The 15410-nt window shown below is 35.6% G+C and overlaps 4 protein-coding genes across 4 annotated transcripts; 3 read left to right on the top strand and 1 right to left on the bottom strand.

Annotated features, from left to right (window-relative positions):
• Positions 1 to 652: 652 nt before the first annotated feature.
• DFA_03297 (EGF-like domain-containing protein) lies at positions 653 to 5198 on the top strand (the record flags this gene model as incomplete). The annotated part of the gene is made up of 16 exons (XM_004362845.1): positions 653 to 740; positions 842 to 965; positions 1081 to 1149; positions 1227 to 1307; positions 1377 to 1436; positions 1528 to 1596; positions 1667 to 1795; positions 1882 to 1956; positions 2025 to 2183; positions 2273 to 2347; positions 2435 to 2503; positions 2593 to 2840; positions 2940 to 3090; positions 3156 to 4557; positions 4654 to 4822; positions 5185 to 5198. The coding sequence occupies 16 exons, from the start codon at positions 653 to 655 to the stop codon at positions 5196 to 5198; spliced, it is 2982 nt and encodes a 993-aa protein (XP_004362902.1).
• Positions 5199 to 5375: 177 nt separating this feature from the next.
• On the top strand, positions 5376 to 10620 carry vilD (villin; the record flags this gene model as incomplete). The annotated part of the gene is made up of 3 exons (XM_004362844.1): positions 5376 to 5676; positions 5729 to 5919; positions 6085 to 10620. The coding sequence occupies 3 exons, from the start codon at positions 5376 to 5378 to the stop codon at positions 10618 to 10620; spliced, it is 5028 nt and encodes a 1675-aa protein (XP_004362901.1).
• Positions 10621 to 10739: 119 nt separating this feature from the next.
• On the bottom strand, positions 10740 to 12172 carry DFA_03295 (uncharacterized protein; the record flags this gene model as incomplete). Its single annotated transcript, XM_004362843.1, has 2 exons — positions 10740 to 11090; positions 11174 to 12172. 2 exons carry the CDS (start codon positions 12170 to 12172, stop codon positions 10740 to 10742), a joined length of 1350 nt encoding a protein of 449 aa, XP_004362900.1.
• Positions 12173 to 12815: 643 nt separating this feature from the next.
• DFA_03294 (uncharacterized protein) lies at positions 12816 to 15189 on the top strand (the record flags this gene model as incomplete). The annotated part of the gene is made up of 4 exons (XM_004362842.1): positions 12816 to 13047; positions 13138 to 14505; positions 14572 to 14754; positions 14825 to 15189. The coding sequence occupies 4 exons, from the start codon at positions 12816 to 12818 to the stop codon at positions 15187 to 15189; spliced, it is 2148 nt and encodes a 715-aa protein (XP_004362899.1).
• Between the last annotated feature and the right edge of the window lie 221 nt (positions 15190 to 15410).

Genomic DNA, 15410 nt, shown 5'->3' with positions numbered 1-15410 from the left:
GGTAGCCTTGTCAATTGAAAAGGCAGCTGCTGTGATTAAATATTTTTAAATATTATTGTTGTAGCGTGGCCTCCAATGAGTTGGATCAAACCCCCTTTGAGCCTTGGTCTAGCCGGGTAAGCAGCATGGCAGAGCTACATCATTGCGCAGAGGGTAGACGAATCGTCTCTTAAAATAACCTTTGCTGATCGAAGAAACCGTCTGTGTGCGCAGGTGTTTGAAAACAAAGATTGACTTTTTTTGAATCTTTCTGACAGGTGACCTTTTTTAGGTGTAGGAAGCGGCCCTCGCAAGGAGGAACAAGCCCTAATTATTAGATTCATTGTCCACAACAGAGCAGAGAAGGGGCCAAAGGGATGAGACGCCCCTTATTGTTTGATCTTGTAATGGGGGTAGGGCAACCGCACGCAATAATAGCAATAGCCTATCATCGTTCTTTAGATCAAGTCAAAAGAGAGAGAGAGGGATAACCTGTGTCAGGTGACCGATTATGGTGGTGGTGATTGGTGGCATTGCAAAGTGTGTTGTAAATCGAATAGCCAATAAGAAAGAGTTGTTGTTAGTTTAGTTTAGTTTGCGTACTCGTACATTTCTTTTTATTCTTATTCACGTACCAATAGGAGAGAGAGAGAAACAAACAGTTAAGTGGAAAATGTTTAGGCTATTTTTAACGATCATCATTGGGTTGCTAACAGTTACAACTTCTGTCTATGCCGCTTCACCCACTAATTCGGCCCAATGTAAGTACTATACCATCCGTCCGTGACGATTCATCTATTTATCTATTGATCTATCATCATGTGTACTAATCATCATTCGTCAATGTAATCGATCTTTAAAGATGCAGAGATATCAAATTTGGTGAGTAAACTTGGTATAGGATCATTGTTTCCTGTTGCAAATGAATATTGTGTTACTGGTGGAGGTGTATTATGTGATTCTTTAAACCAAACCATTATATCTTTGTATGTTCAACAAATATTATAGTTGTCGACATTGAATGACAATGATTTTGAAAATATTTACTCACCCACACCCGTCTTCATCTTCATCATCCATTTGCATCAAACATACATACAGATCATTCCAAGGTAGACCCGCCATTCTATCGGCAACAGATTTCGATGCCTTCTTAACCTTGACAACATTGTATGTTCAATTCAATCGATCGATCAATCAATCAATCTATCGCATTTCTTAACACGTTTATTATTAATGTATTGTAGAAAAATTCAAACATGGGGATCAGCTATTCCAAATGATTTGATCGGTGATATGATCTCTCAACTTCCAAATCTAAACGTAATGTAAGTATTAATTATTGTAATTGTATGTTTATATAATTCATATATTAATATTATTTATTTTTACTATAGTACATGTATAGGTTGTCAACTTACTGCTCTCCCTACTATTTCAAGAAAAATTGATTCATTGTAAGATCTTGATACTAGCAAACAACCAACCAACCATCACCCATCATCATGCGCATTTCTAACAATCAATTCAACTTTATAACTTATTTAGGGATTTAACCAATAATCAAATTACGGGAGATCTATCAACCAATCAATTAAATTTAATTAAAACTAAACTGTAAGTTGCATTTCAAACAATATTATTATTGCCATCAACTATAACAAAATACCATGATTTTAATATATAGAGTTGTAACACCAGGTGCTTTTAATCTTGTTGAGGACCCAACCATTCCATTGCCATCGTTTCCAAATATTTTGACTTTGAAAACAAATAATTTCATAGAGTTTAATTACACTACTGATATCAAACAATTGTATGTGAATTCTATCTATCTAATTAGAGAAAAAAAAAAAAATGTTGATTGATCATTTCTATCATACTTACCTTTTATTCAACTAGAAAAATTTCTTTTGGACCAAATTTTGATTCAACTACATTTGGTTTGATTGAAAGAATTAGAGGTTTAGAGTCAATGTATGTAGTGTTATAATATTATATTCTTTTTATTTATATTGGTATATACTAAATATTTATATTTTTAGAGTGTTGGATAATACTGGTAATGCAATATTCGATCCGGTTCCATTCCCACATGACTGTATTCTATACTCGCCAAACATTGCATCATATACTTCGTTCAATGTCAATTACCAACCATTAAATGAAATATATAATTTCAATTTAACTAAACTTCAAACAATGTATGTTCAACATGTAAAACCACTGCTATGCTATGGACCAAATTTAAATTCTAATTTATATTTTCCAATTTGATATGATCATAATTTAGTACTATTGATGGCAGTCCATCTCTTTTTGTAGAGAATAAACTCCCAATTATTGTTAGTCCCAATTCACTTTTCTTGTAAGTCAAAAGAGATAAATTATATTTCATTTAAATAAGTAGTTATCCTAATAACATTATTATCTTCTCTCTCTCTCTCTAATATAGATCTTTACCAAGAAATAATCTAACTTCATTTAATTTGGATGATTATGCAAACTTTAATGATATTAGTCTGTAAGAAGATATTATTTTTTAAAATTCACAAACCTTTAATAGTCTAGACCATATACTAACTTTGATAATACTTTACTTACTTTGCTTAGTGATTTATCATTTAATAATATCGTAGGATCATTACCAAATATTCCAATCAATATGAGATTAGATGTAAGAAACAATAGTTTTACAGGTACTGTTCCAGATGATTATTGCTTTAAAAGAATCACTTCTTTTGCCAATAACCAATTGACAGGGTTACCACCAATGTGTTATATTTGTTATTCAGGTTCAAATATCCAAAACATTGTTGGTGGCAATCAATTTACTACCTTCTCTTTTGCTGATTGTGATCGTAAGTATTATATGTATATATATATAAATCAAGAAGATATTTATAAAGTTTAACATACCAAACATTAATTAAATATTATTTTTTACATTTTTTTTTAAGATTCAAGTATCAATGTTACAAATGTAAAATATGTTGTTGAGACTGGACCATTGGTCATTCGAGGTGCCAACGTAGGGTTCACCATTTCTGGTTTATCAACTTCTATTCCATCTCTTTCATTTAAACCAAATATTTTAAATAGAGAATTTAGGTATGTCAACTAAAAAATAATATTATTTTTGAAAGATTGATTAATTAATTAAAATGTTTTTTTAGTGCAACTGGAAGTGTAGCATTGTATAATCAATTTGTTGGAAACAAAACGATTGAAGTTTCATTACAAGTTTCTTCACAACCATTTGATTTTGTGAATACTGTAGAATTTGTTGAACCACATTCCATTAGTTCATACGATTATGATAGACATGGAAATACAGGTTTTAAATTCACATTTAATGGTATTCGATTTGGTACTAATCAATCGATGGTCGTTGTTTTAATGGGCGGATATAAATGTAATATTAGTAGTATTGTAGACACCAAGATTGAGTGTGTTGTTGGTACTACCAGTATCCCAGAAGTAGTACACAATGCAACGATTAGAATCGATGATTTGGTGACTGCTTCTATTTTGGTTACATTTAGAATCGAGTATCCATTTGTCACGTCAATCTTCCCACCTTCATTGGCTCAACGAGGTGGATCGATTACATTGTATGGAGAATACGGTCCTGTACTAACCAACCCAATCGTCAAGATTGGTGGTGATACATGCGACATTTCAGCACCACTCACCCAAAGTACTATAGTCTGTACTCTAGCAGGTGGTGTTGGTGTCAAGGACGTATACATCAGCATCAATGGCGTGGAATGGAGGATTGCATCGGGATTCAAGTACTCAAACTTGACGGCAATCTGTCCAGGTGACAATGATGAATGTTCTGGCCACGGAGAGTGTGATGCAGAGAGCGGCATATGTCTCTGTCACCAAGACTACAAGGGACCAGCTTGCAACATTAGCTCGTCAACACCCTCGGGCGAGATATCATTCTCGCCAATGGTCTCGACCATCAGCAACGACAACCTAGTCGTGCGATTGGGTCTCGTCACCATCAAAGAGATGAATATCTACGGTGAAATGGTCCGTCAATTCATCCCCAACCCAAGAGAATGGAGAACTATCTCGTCGTCAGACTCCAAGAGTGTGTACAGCGCAATGTTTGAGGTGGCCAACATCACCTACACACTCGAGAGTTTTAACCAGTCGACTACGCTCACCTTTGCCGACAAGACCATTCAGATGGATGCAGGTACCATGAAGATGACACTAAACATCACCAACTGGAGTTACTATGGTACTCTCAACACACTACAAGTTGTCATGCGATCACATGTCAACGTCGAAGGTGGTCCATCTAAAACCAACTGCGGTACCAAGTCATCGGACCAAATATCGACCGACGATAACGGTGTCCTCAACTTTATGGCCATTGAACGTCAAGGTAGATCTTTCTATGCAAAGTTTGTAGATCGTGTCATATCTGATGGTCGCGCCACCTTTTCCAAACCATACATCATTAATCAAACAACCGATGGCTCATCCCAAAATTCAACCACCGATATTGCTATTGACCTACCATTCTTCCGTTATTCTGCTATTATTGATCCTGATTTCTCTGTAAGATGAAAATTATAATATAGTTTAACTATAATATACAATCAACCAACCAACCAACCAACCATAACTTACATCTTTTATATTTTTTCTTTTTAGGTATTACTTACATCACCACCCGATGATGAATGCAATCCAAAGGAAGACGATAGACCTGCTTGGTTCCTCCCAGTCGTAGTCACTGCTCCTGTGGTAGGTGGTGCAGCTATTATTGGAGGTGCATACTTTTTGATTAAAAAGAAGCTTTACATTGATGTATCTTCAAAGGGTATTAAAATGTTGAGAAGATAATAGTAACAGTCGATAGCAATAACTATTTGTAATTTTACAACCAACAAAGCTACTCTTACATAAGAGAAGTGCGAATATTCATTAAACAAATAAACTAAACCCAAAATTAAATATATGCAGAAAAGTATAATGATCGGGACAATCGGTTGTTCATTGTCCAAAAAAATCGATATCGCCCTTTAACCCACATGGCGCACCAGAAATTAAAAAAAAAAAATTAAACGGGAGAGGAAGAGTGGCTAGCTCAGATGACCATTGTTTGTTTAATTATTTAAATAATATATTCTGTTTGTCTATCTATCTATCTCTTCCTTTTTGTAAATATACTTCTATTAATAGATTGGATTGATTGATAGGTTATAATAGAATAGGTAGGAGGATGAACAACATCAACAATAACAAAAGTTAAATTAAATATTAGTAATATTAAATAATAATAATAATAATAATATCAACCAACTAACCATATATATATATATATAAAAGTAATACTACAAACCATAAAGTAATAAAAGAGGAGAAGGAGAAGAATGGGTAATACAAACTCAGTAACAACAGGAGGAGGAGTTGGAGGAACACAAGATGCAGCAGCATCATTGACATTCTCACCAACAGCAGACACTATAGAGATTAGTGATAGGTTTCTTGTAGCCTTTCCAGAAGGTCTCAAACAACTAAAGTTGTTAAAGATATTGTGTCTATCAAGAAACAAGATTGCAAAGTTGGATGGTATCTCTGCTATGGAATTACTAGAGGATTTAGATATCTCTTATAATAGTTTAATTGTATTATCTGGTAACTATCAATCTAAATATAAATATAATATAAATTGTAACAATGAATGTTATTAATATTTATATCTTTGTTTGATGTGTTTGTTTAGATGAACTATTTCAAGTAAAGAAACTTGTAAAGTTGAATGTATCATTTAACCAAATCAATCAGTTCCCATCGACAGTACACCAATTGGCATTCTTGACAACACTCAATCTATCTAATAACCAAATACCATCTATGCATACTTTCATAGGTCTCGCCAAATCTTTAAATATCTTGAATTTATCTTTTAACAAAGTATGTGTCACACAAACATATAACAATAATAATAATTGTAATATTATTATTTGTTTATTAATGATATTATTTGTTTTGTGCTAACTATAGTTAACAACGATTCCAAGAGAAATTGGGAACTTAATTAATTTAACCAAATTAATTTTAAATAATAATAATATAAAGACATTGCCTGGTGATATTGGAAAGTTGGATCGATTGACATTGTTGGATCTGGCAGAGAATGAGTTGCAGTCGTTACCCAACCAATTGGGACAATGCAAAGCGTTGACCAAGTTGTATTTGGACAATAATGACTTTTTGGAACTGATCAATGAGGTGGGTCAGTTGGAACAGCTGCGTGAACTCAATTTACGTAGTAACCAGCTGGTTGACCTGCCATCGTCGATGCAGCGATTAAAGAGACTCAGTATCCTCGATTTAGAGGACAATCAATGGGAGAATGAAAACTACCAGTCTGATGACATTGCAAAACTGCTGCAGTTCCTTAGTAGCAAGCGCGATGTGGTCAACAAGGCACGCAAGTCGACTAGTAAAGAGTACCGTCGTACCATCACACGTCAAAAGATCGAGGAGAAGAAGCGTGCGTCGGTAAGCTCGTTGTTTGAGCCAGTCTTTCACATGGTCGCTTTTAAAAACACGTTGTACCGTGTCAAGGGCAAGAACATGATCATCTGCCGCAAGATGACGTTGGATGTCAAGAATGTGGCACAAGACGACGTCTTTTTGTTGGTTTGCGAACGTCGTATCTTTGTTTATATTGGTGCGCAGTCAAGTCTGCGTGAACGTCTCAAAGGGCTGCATTTGGCACACCAACTCGCTCAACTGGACGAACAGTACAAGAACAACGAGGTGGTGTCGATTGAACTCGGCAAATCGCGTCGTGAAGACATTACCGAGTTTTGGAAGGAGATTGGGTGTGCTAGTGGCAAGCAGCCGACCAACATCCCACGCTCGATCGAGGACGATGAGAGTGCCGAGGAGATGGCGATTCTCAACACCAAGATGTTTCGTTTCTCAGAGGGTGATGGCGGACGTATCGACATTCAAGTGTTTGCCGGTGAGATACTGTACAAGAGTATGTTGGATAGCAGCAGTTGTGCCATTCTCGATAGTGGTACCGATATTTTTGTGTGGTCGGGTATCTACTCGTCGTCGAATGAAAAGTCGTGGTCGATGCTCAAGGCTGAGGAGCTCATGGGCCGAAACAATCGTCACGACCAGTACGAGCTGCACTGGGTGCTCGACGGCATGGAATCGATCATGTTCAAGGAGATGTTTGTCGATTGGGCCGACGCCTCTTGGGATCCAGAGTACAAGCTAGCACTCCAAAAACAACAGGAAATCGACGAACAACAACGTGCTGAAGCTGAACGTGAAAAGCGTAGAATGGAAATGGAAGAATTAGAAGAAGAAGAAAGACAATATAAATTACAAAAACAACAATCTGTAGTATCGGTTCAACAACCTCAACAAACTCAACAAGTAGCTAATGTTACACCAGTTTCTACTTCAGTGATTTCTTCGGCTCCAAATAGTGCCATTTCTACTCCTTCAGGAACTACACCATCGTCACCAGTGATTGATACACGATCAGAAAGAGATAAGGCAAAGGAAAGAGAAAAGGAAAAGATTAGAGAAAAGCTTAAACAAAGAGAATCTAGTTCTGGTAAATTACCAATCCCTTCCACTTCCACCTCTTCAACTGTCACCTTACCAACTATACCAAAACAAAATGATAATCAACAGTTACCACCTTCATCCTTTTCAACTATTTTATTACCTCCTATTGGTAAACCAGCTGCTACTACGACTACTCCAGCAACAGTAGTAGTCCAACCAACTCAACAACCATCTGTACAACAATATACTTTACCATCATTACCTACTATTCCAAAGACTACTACTACCACAACTACACAACCACCATCTATTGTAACTTTACCATCTATTCCAAAACCAACACCTGTTACTCCAACTGTTACTACTACGTTGCCATCAATACCAAAGACAGTTCCAGTTGTTCCACCTACTCAACCAACAACTACTACTACTACTGTTAAACCAGCTGCAGTTACTACTACTACTACAACTCCAGTTGTTACACCAGTTCAACCAACTACTGTTAAACCAGCAGCAACTACAACAGTAACAAAAGAATTACCAAAAATTGTTCAACCAGTTAGTGTTTCAATTTCAAATCAAACTCCAACATCACAAAATATTACACCAATTTCAACAACTCCAACTATTGTTTCGGTGCCATCAACACCATCAATTATACCAGAACAATCAACTAGTTCTGGATTGATTGCACCACTTCCAGAAAAGGCAGATACTAGTAGAGCTAGAAAGGCTCCAACCAAGAATCCAATTAGAGCTCGTCAAGAACGTGCTGCTTTGGAAGAGGAAGCAGCCAAAGCAAGACAACAAGAACAAGAAAAGGCAAATGCTGCATCTGGTTCTACTATTCAAGCTCAATCAAAGACCAACAAGGCTACAGCTCAAGTAGGTGGATTCGGTCTGCTTTACAGTTTGGGTGCCGACGAAGCTATCTTTAGACAAAGAAAAGAAAAAAGTGAACAACAACAACCTGCTCCATTGTCTGTCAATCTGCAACCAAAGGATCAACCAAAACTTTTACATATCAAAGGTAGAAGATCTCCTTTTGTTAGACAGGTTGAATTGACCTATCTCTCGTTAAACTCAGGTGATGTATTTATTTTGGATTGTGGTAAAGAGTTGAATCTTATCTATCAATGGAATGGAAAGGATGCAAACCGTATTGAAAAGGGTAAGGGTATGGATATTGCAAAGAGTATCAAGGACAAGGAACGTGTTGGGTGTCGTGTGGTCATTGTTGACGATGGAAAAGAGACTGACGACTTTTGGAAGGTACTTGGTGGTCGCGGAGAGATTGCCTCTGCCGACTCGGCTGGCGATGATCGTGAAGCCGAGTTGGGTATTCGCAAACACATAAACTTGTACAGAGTTGTAATGGACGAGAATGCCCCTGCAACAGCTGAAAATCTTGGTATTGATCTCGTGCCGATGGACGGACGGTTGACCAAGAACATGTTGGAGGGCAACGAGTGCTATATCTTGGACTGCGTGTCTGAGATGTTTGTGTGGACTGGCAGTGCCAGCAAACTCAAAGTGCGTAATGCTTCGCTCAAGCTCGGTAGCAATATGTTAGAGTCGCGTCGCAGCAGCATCTGGGTGGCACATTGTCACCGTGAGTTCCCCGGCTCGGAGCAGGTGTTGTTTAAAGAGCGTTTCCCCGATTGGGGAGGCAGTCTCCCTATTTCGGTGCAACAGGCGCCGGTCGGCGTCAACACGGCATCGCGCAAGCAACAGGACAAAATCGATGTGAGCAAGATGTTGGCAGGCAAGGCTGAAAAGGAGGAGGTCATGATCGACGACGGTCGCTCACCCCGTCTCCAAATTTGGCGTGTCGAAGACTTTACCAAAGTTGCCATTGACCCTAGTCAACACGGCCAATTTTACAGCGGCGACAGTTACCTCATTCTCTACACCTACACGTACAAGAACAAGGACAACTTCCTCATCTACTTTTGGCAAGGCAAGAACAGCTCGATCAATGAAAAGGGAACGAGTGCGTTGTTGACCATGGAACTCGACGACACGCTCAAAGGTATGGCCAAGGAAATCAGAGTCGTGCAGAATAAAGAGCCACGCCATTTCCTTTCTATTTTCAACGGGCGTTTGGTTGTCCATGTTGGTAAAGACCCACTTTCTAAAAACTACAAGCGTGGCAGTGTCGGTGCGCTCAACAACAATGCCGCCGACTACCAACTCTACCATATTCGCGGTACCACCGACTGGAACACTCGTGCCATTCAGACCAAGACATCTCCCCACTCCCTCAACTCGTACAACACGTTTATCTTGACATCTGCCGACCGTTCGACCGTCTATGTGTGGAACGGACGACTATCGAGTGCCAACGAAAAGACCTTTGCCAAAAACATTGTAAAGACATTGCAGATCAACCCTCAAATGAAGCTTGTCGAGATTGCCGAGGGCAAGGAGCCCAAGGAGTTCTGGACGGCCATTGGAGGGTCGGCCACCGACTCGTCACAAAACGTACATATCTGGCCAGCTACAATGCAGACACGAACCGAAGCACGTCTCTACTCTTGTTCAATTGGCAGTGGTGTGTTTGTAGTTGAGGAAGTCAACTCGTTTGCCCAAGACGATCTCCTCACCGAGGATGTCTATATTGTCGACGGTGTTGATCACGTGTGGGTATGGATTGGCCACGAAACCACAGAGATGGAGAGAAAAATGTCGATGGAGGTGTCGGTAGAGTATGCCGAGGCCCGATCAAAACAATTGGGTCTCTCTGCACCCTTACCATCCTATATCACCTATTCTGGAAAGGAGCCATATATTTTCACCTCTATTTTCCACGGATGGGATTTCGCCAAACGCAAAGAAAAGCTCTCCTACGACCAAGACATTGTCCGTACCGATGCCATCTTGCAACTGTACACCAAGAAATACACCTATGACGAACTCATTAACCGTCAGTTCCCAAAGGGTATAGATACATCCCGTCTCGAAGACTACATGGAAGAAGATGAATTTATTAGAATCTTCCAAATGTCACCAGACACTTTTAAGAAATTACCATTATGGATTAAACAATCAAAGAAAAAAGAATTACAACTCTACTAAAAAAACACCAAAACTAAACTCCAAAACTAACCAATATATATACACATAATCAAATAAATTTTTATACAGGTATTATTTAATTTATTAAATATTAAATTATTATTATACTTTAAATATTATTATAAAGTAATAATATTACGTTTATTAAATGATCTATTATTAGTATTATAATAGTTGTCATCATTATCATCTTGAGATATATTCGAGCTTGTGTCTGAAAACATATCATTGGATTTTTCGTGATTTTTGTTGGATGATGTTGAAGAAGTTACATTGATTGATAGAAGGGGAGGTTTAACAATTTGAGATTTCCTACCTTGTAATTGTTGATTTCTAAATAAATTACTATTCCAATCTCTATAAATACAAGTTCCCCAAATAAATAATATTATATTAAAAGCAAATAATACAATTGCTCCCAATTCTGCATAAAATATTGGTTTAAATCCCCATTCTATTTCCATTAAGTACTAGAATTAATAATTTAATCAAATAAATAAATAATTAGTATTAATAATAACAATAATTAGAAATAATATTAATTTTAGTTTACCTCTTTAGTATTATTATTTAATTGATATAAAACATATTCACCATGATCAAATGATCTATAACCTCTATTTTCTTGGCAATAATTGAAAAATGTTTCATTGTAATAACAAGTCGGACGCGAATAGGAACCTTCTTCTTGTTGATAGAATATTGGTAGTTTTAATATAGTCATTACAGGTGCCACTAAAACCACAAGATACAGTATTGATATGGAACCATAAATAAATGGTCTGTGTATATATCCTACGATACAAAATATGGCTGGAAATAAAGCTGTCAATCCTAATACCCGAAATGACAGATAGAGATACCGAGCTTTTGGAACATCACCAATGGGTGAAGTCTCATTAGACCAAGTTCCATTATCTTTACCATCATAGAAATTTCGAATATAAAAAAAGTCATTGCAAACTCTATGATTGGCTCGATAGTATAAATACAATGCTTCTTTATCTCTGTCTACTAAACCACTACCATTATTATAATTATTATTATTCTTGTGTTTTTTATCTCTATTATGGTATACATTATAAAGTGAATCTGTTTGAATATCATTATTATGTGAATTAATTATTGAATTTGTATTTGTATTATTATTATTAATATTACTTGTACTAGTATTATTAAAATTATTATTAGTATTATTTGTGTCAGGAGGATAAGTTGAATCAGTATTATTTTTAAAACAAAGTAAACTATGATACTTTAGATAATAACTGCCTGTCACCATTGGTATGAGTGATAATAAGAATACGACAAATGGAATGACTACCACCAACATAATCATGAATGGTAGTGATGGTCCATTATTATTAACAAATATTGTCAGGAAACTATGTCTAAATGTTTGATCACCAAATATTAAATCTTCTGTTGTTGCTGCTGTTCTCTCAGCTGGTTGCGGTTGTTGATCATCTTGATTATCAATATTATTATTTTCTAAATCGTGATTATTATTATTATTACTATTATTATTATTATTATTATCTGTATTGTCCATTTTCTTTTAATTTTATTTTTGATGATGATGAAGATTAAAGATAGATAGATAATATTCGAATATTAAATTCCATACTATAATAGTACTTTAACAATACAAATAATAAAATAAATTAATAATTATAATTAAACTTTTGATTATTTTAATTTTATTATTATTATTATCTCTTTCTATGGAACATTAATAATGTACAATAATTAAATAATAATACTACTACTATACTACTGATATATTGATCGATCATGATATAGTGTAAATTGATATTAATTTTTTAATTTAAAAACTTGTATGTGTGTGCCTGACCCAAATATTATTATTATTATAGTGTGCAAACAACAACATTCGATCGTCATACTTCACACCTCACCACACCTCACACATACACACAACTTTGAGCAAAACACAAAACTCATCAATCAATCAATCGATCATAGATAGATAGGTATAGGTTATAACTTACAATCAATCAATTAATCAATCAACCAATCAACCAATCAACCCAACTCATTCACTCACGTACTTTGAAGTTAACTTTGACAATTGGATAAAGATCTTTATCTAGTAGTAGTGGTAGTAGTATCGAATCGAACTCTTGTTTAAACAAGTTATCTTATCTTGCTACTTAATACTTTCTTTGATCGAGATGACTATATCACATTCAGACATACAATTTAAACTAGAGTTTCCAGTTGGTAGAAAGTATGTGGCTGGCATATTCAACCTGAGAAAGGGTGAGGATACGAGTACTGCTGTCGATCAGTTCATGTCAGAGTTTGACATTCCTCCCTATCTATCTGTATCTATTCTCAATATGGTAGAGTCAATGCTTGAACAAGAATATATCCTATATAATGATCAACAAGATATCCTTCAATGTATGTACAATATGTGAAGTAGAGATATAGATGATTATGTCATAAATGATATCATTTAATATTAACCAAACCTCATCATCTCCTATAAAGTGAAAACATTAAAGTTACAAGATACAACTGAATCATTCTCTTTGGATTCATCAACTTTATCATCATCATCGTCGTCATCATCAAACTATACTCTTATTAATAGTAAGATAAATGAATTAGCACATCAGTATAGTGAAAAGACAAACTATTGGAATAGTTTGGTAAAGAATGAAATCACCGAGGAGCAAAAGTTACAAGATGAAAAGATAAAGATCTTCTTGTACCTAGTACAAAAGTCAACCGAGACAAAGGAAAAGATCATCAATCAAGAGGAATTGTTTGCAACCTCTTTTAATATATTACTCAGTCGCCGGAAAGAAGAATTAGAGGCAATCAACGAAGAACACTCCAAGGAGATGCAAGAAGTTGCCAACAAGGGAATCATCGGTGAGGAAATTGAAAGAATGGTGTCAGAGAATGTAAAGAGATTGGACCAAGTAGAAGCCAAATACGACATTGAAATTAAAACTCTAAAGAAGAAACAAAAGGAAGACTTTACAACCTTTTTAAATGATCTTTATTGGTTAGAGACGACAAAGGATGAGTTGAAAGAGGTTGATGATGAATTTAACAATATAACTAAAAGTCAAACCACACCGCCTCTTACTTCACCATTAACTCAATCTCAACAACAACAAGTTGTCCAGCAACAACAAGATAAAGGTGTATTAACAGGTACAATTGATAAAGTTCAACAAAGAGCATCATCATTTTTTAATTTTGGTTTTGGTAAAAAGAATCAACAACCTGCTGCTCCAGCTACAACATCTTCAAATAATCTAATTGGACAAACAGGTCCATCTTTGAATAATACTTCTTCCCCATCATCACAACAACAACAACAACAACAACAACAACCAAATTCTAACAATAATACAGATTCCTCCTCTTTGAACCAGACATCTTCTTCATCTTCATCTTCATCTTCACAACCATTACCAATAAGTAATGAACCAAAAAGAAAAGATTCTTTTGGAACACCAGGTAAAAGTCCATCAAAGCAAACACTTGGTAAATCATTCTTGCCCATTCCAAATATATTATCAGGTGGTGGGGGATCAGATGATAACAAAAAACAAAAAGAACAACAACAAAAGGAACAACAACAACAAAAAGATCAACAACAAGAAAAGATGTTTTATAGAGTATTGGAATGTTGTCTCATAGCAGTTGGAGTACAAAAGAAAAAATTATTTGAATTTAAATTAATCGATGCTTCACCACTTCAACTTTGTCGTCCAGTTTCAACTGGAGAATATCTAAAATCAAAAAGAATGGAATATATATCTACCCTTTATTCAGATTCATTGTCTGCTGTCATTTTATTGGCTGATCCATCTTTGGGATTTAATTCACTATGTGAAAAAAGTATAGTCAATCAAAAATATATATTATAGGTTCATATACTAATCATTTTTTACTCTACTCTTTTAGTGTTTGTACAATATTGTAATATGTCTACAGAATTACATTTTGATTCAATTGATGAACAAATTGAACAATTTAAACAATCGATTGGACCAACTACACAATTAAAGAATGGTGATTTCTTTATAACAAAACATTCAAACTTGTCAGATGTACAAGTAGTATTCCATTTATTTGCTGATAAAAAGAGTAGGTCAACTTACAAGATTAGAGTTTTAACTTGGGTTGTGTATTAATATTCTTTATTGTCTATCTATAGATCGAACACCATGGGGAGAATCACAATTATTGACATCATCTGATTTGGCCAAAGGTCTTAGAAATATTTTATTGACAGCTTCAAAATATGGTATTGGAACATTGACCATTCCCATTGCATTGACAGAGACAACCGACGTTGAAATGAATATAACCAACAATACACTTGCCAACAGAACATCATCTATACTAAGTGTGACCAGAGCAAGTTTGACCAGTTTACACGAGATGACATCAATCAAGACCATACAGTTTTCAATCCCATCAAGTTTGGATGGAGGTAACACCCAAGGACAAGGTCCGGTCTCTTCAAAATGGAGATCGGCAATTAACCCTTTTATTTATGAAACTGTTGTTGATAAATAAATAAATAAATAAATAAATAAATCATTATGTACTCAATTCACTGGGATATCCACCATCTTGAGTGTGATATTTGAAATTGTCTAAAAAAAAAGGAGGGAAGTCGAATTTCCATGAAATACAGATTATTAGGGGTGTCTGACTTGCTAATTTTAATTCATTATCTTGTGTGATCGTCTCTTGAATAGAAAGATAGATAGATAGATAGATAAAAGAGAGATAGA

This window comes from Cavenderia fasciculata, assembly GCF_000203815.1.
Source record: "Cavenderia fasciculata unplaced genomic scaffold Scf_Dfasci-G-b-205a01.r1-3, whole genome shotgun sequence".
NCBI lineage: Eukaryota > Evosea > Eumycetozoa > Acytosteliales > Cavenderiaceae > Cavenderia > Cavenderia fasciculata.
This window is presented reverse-complemented; position numbering and strand designations above follow the sequence as displayed.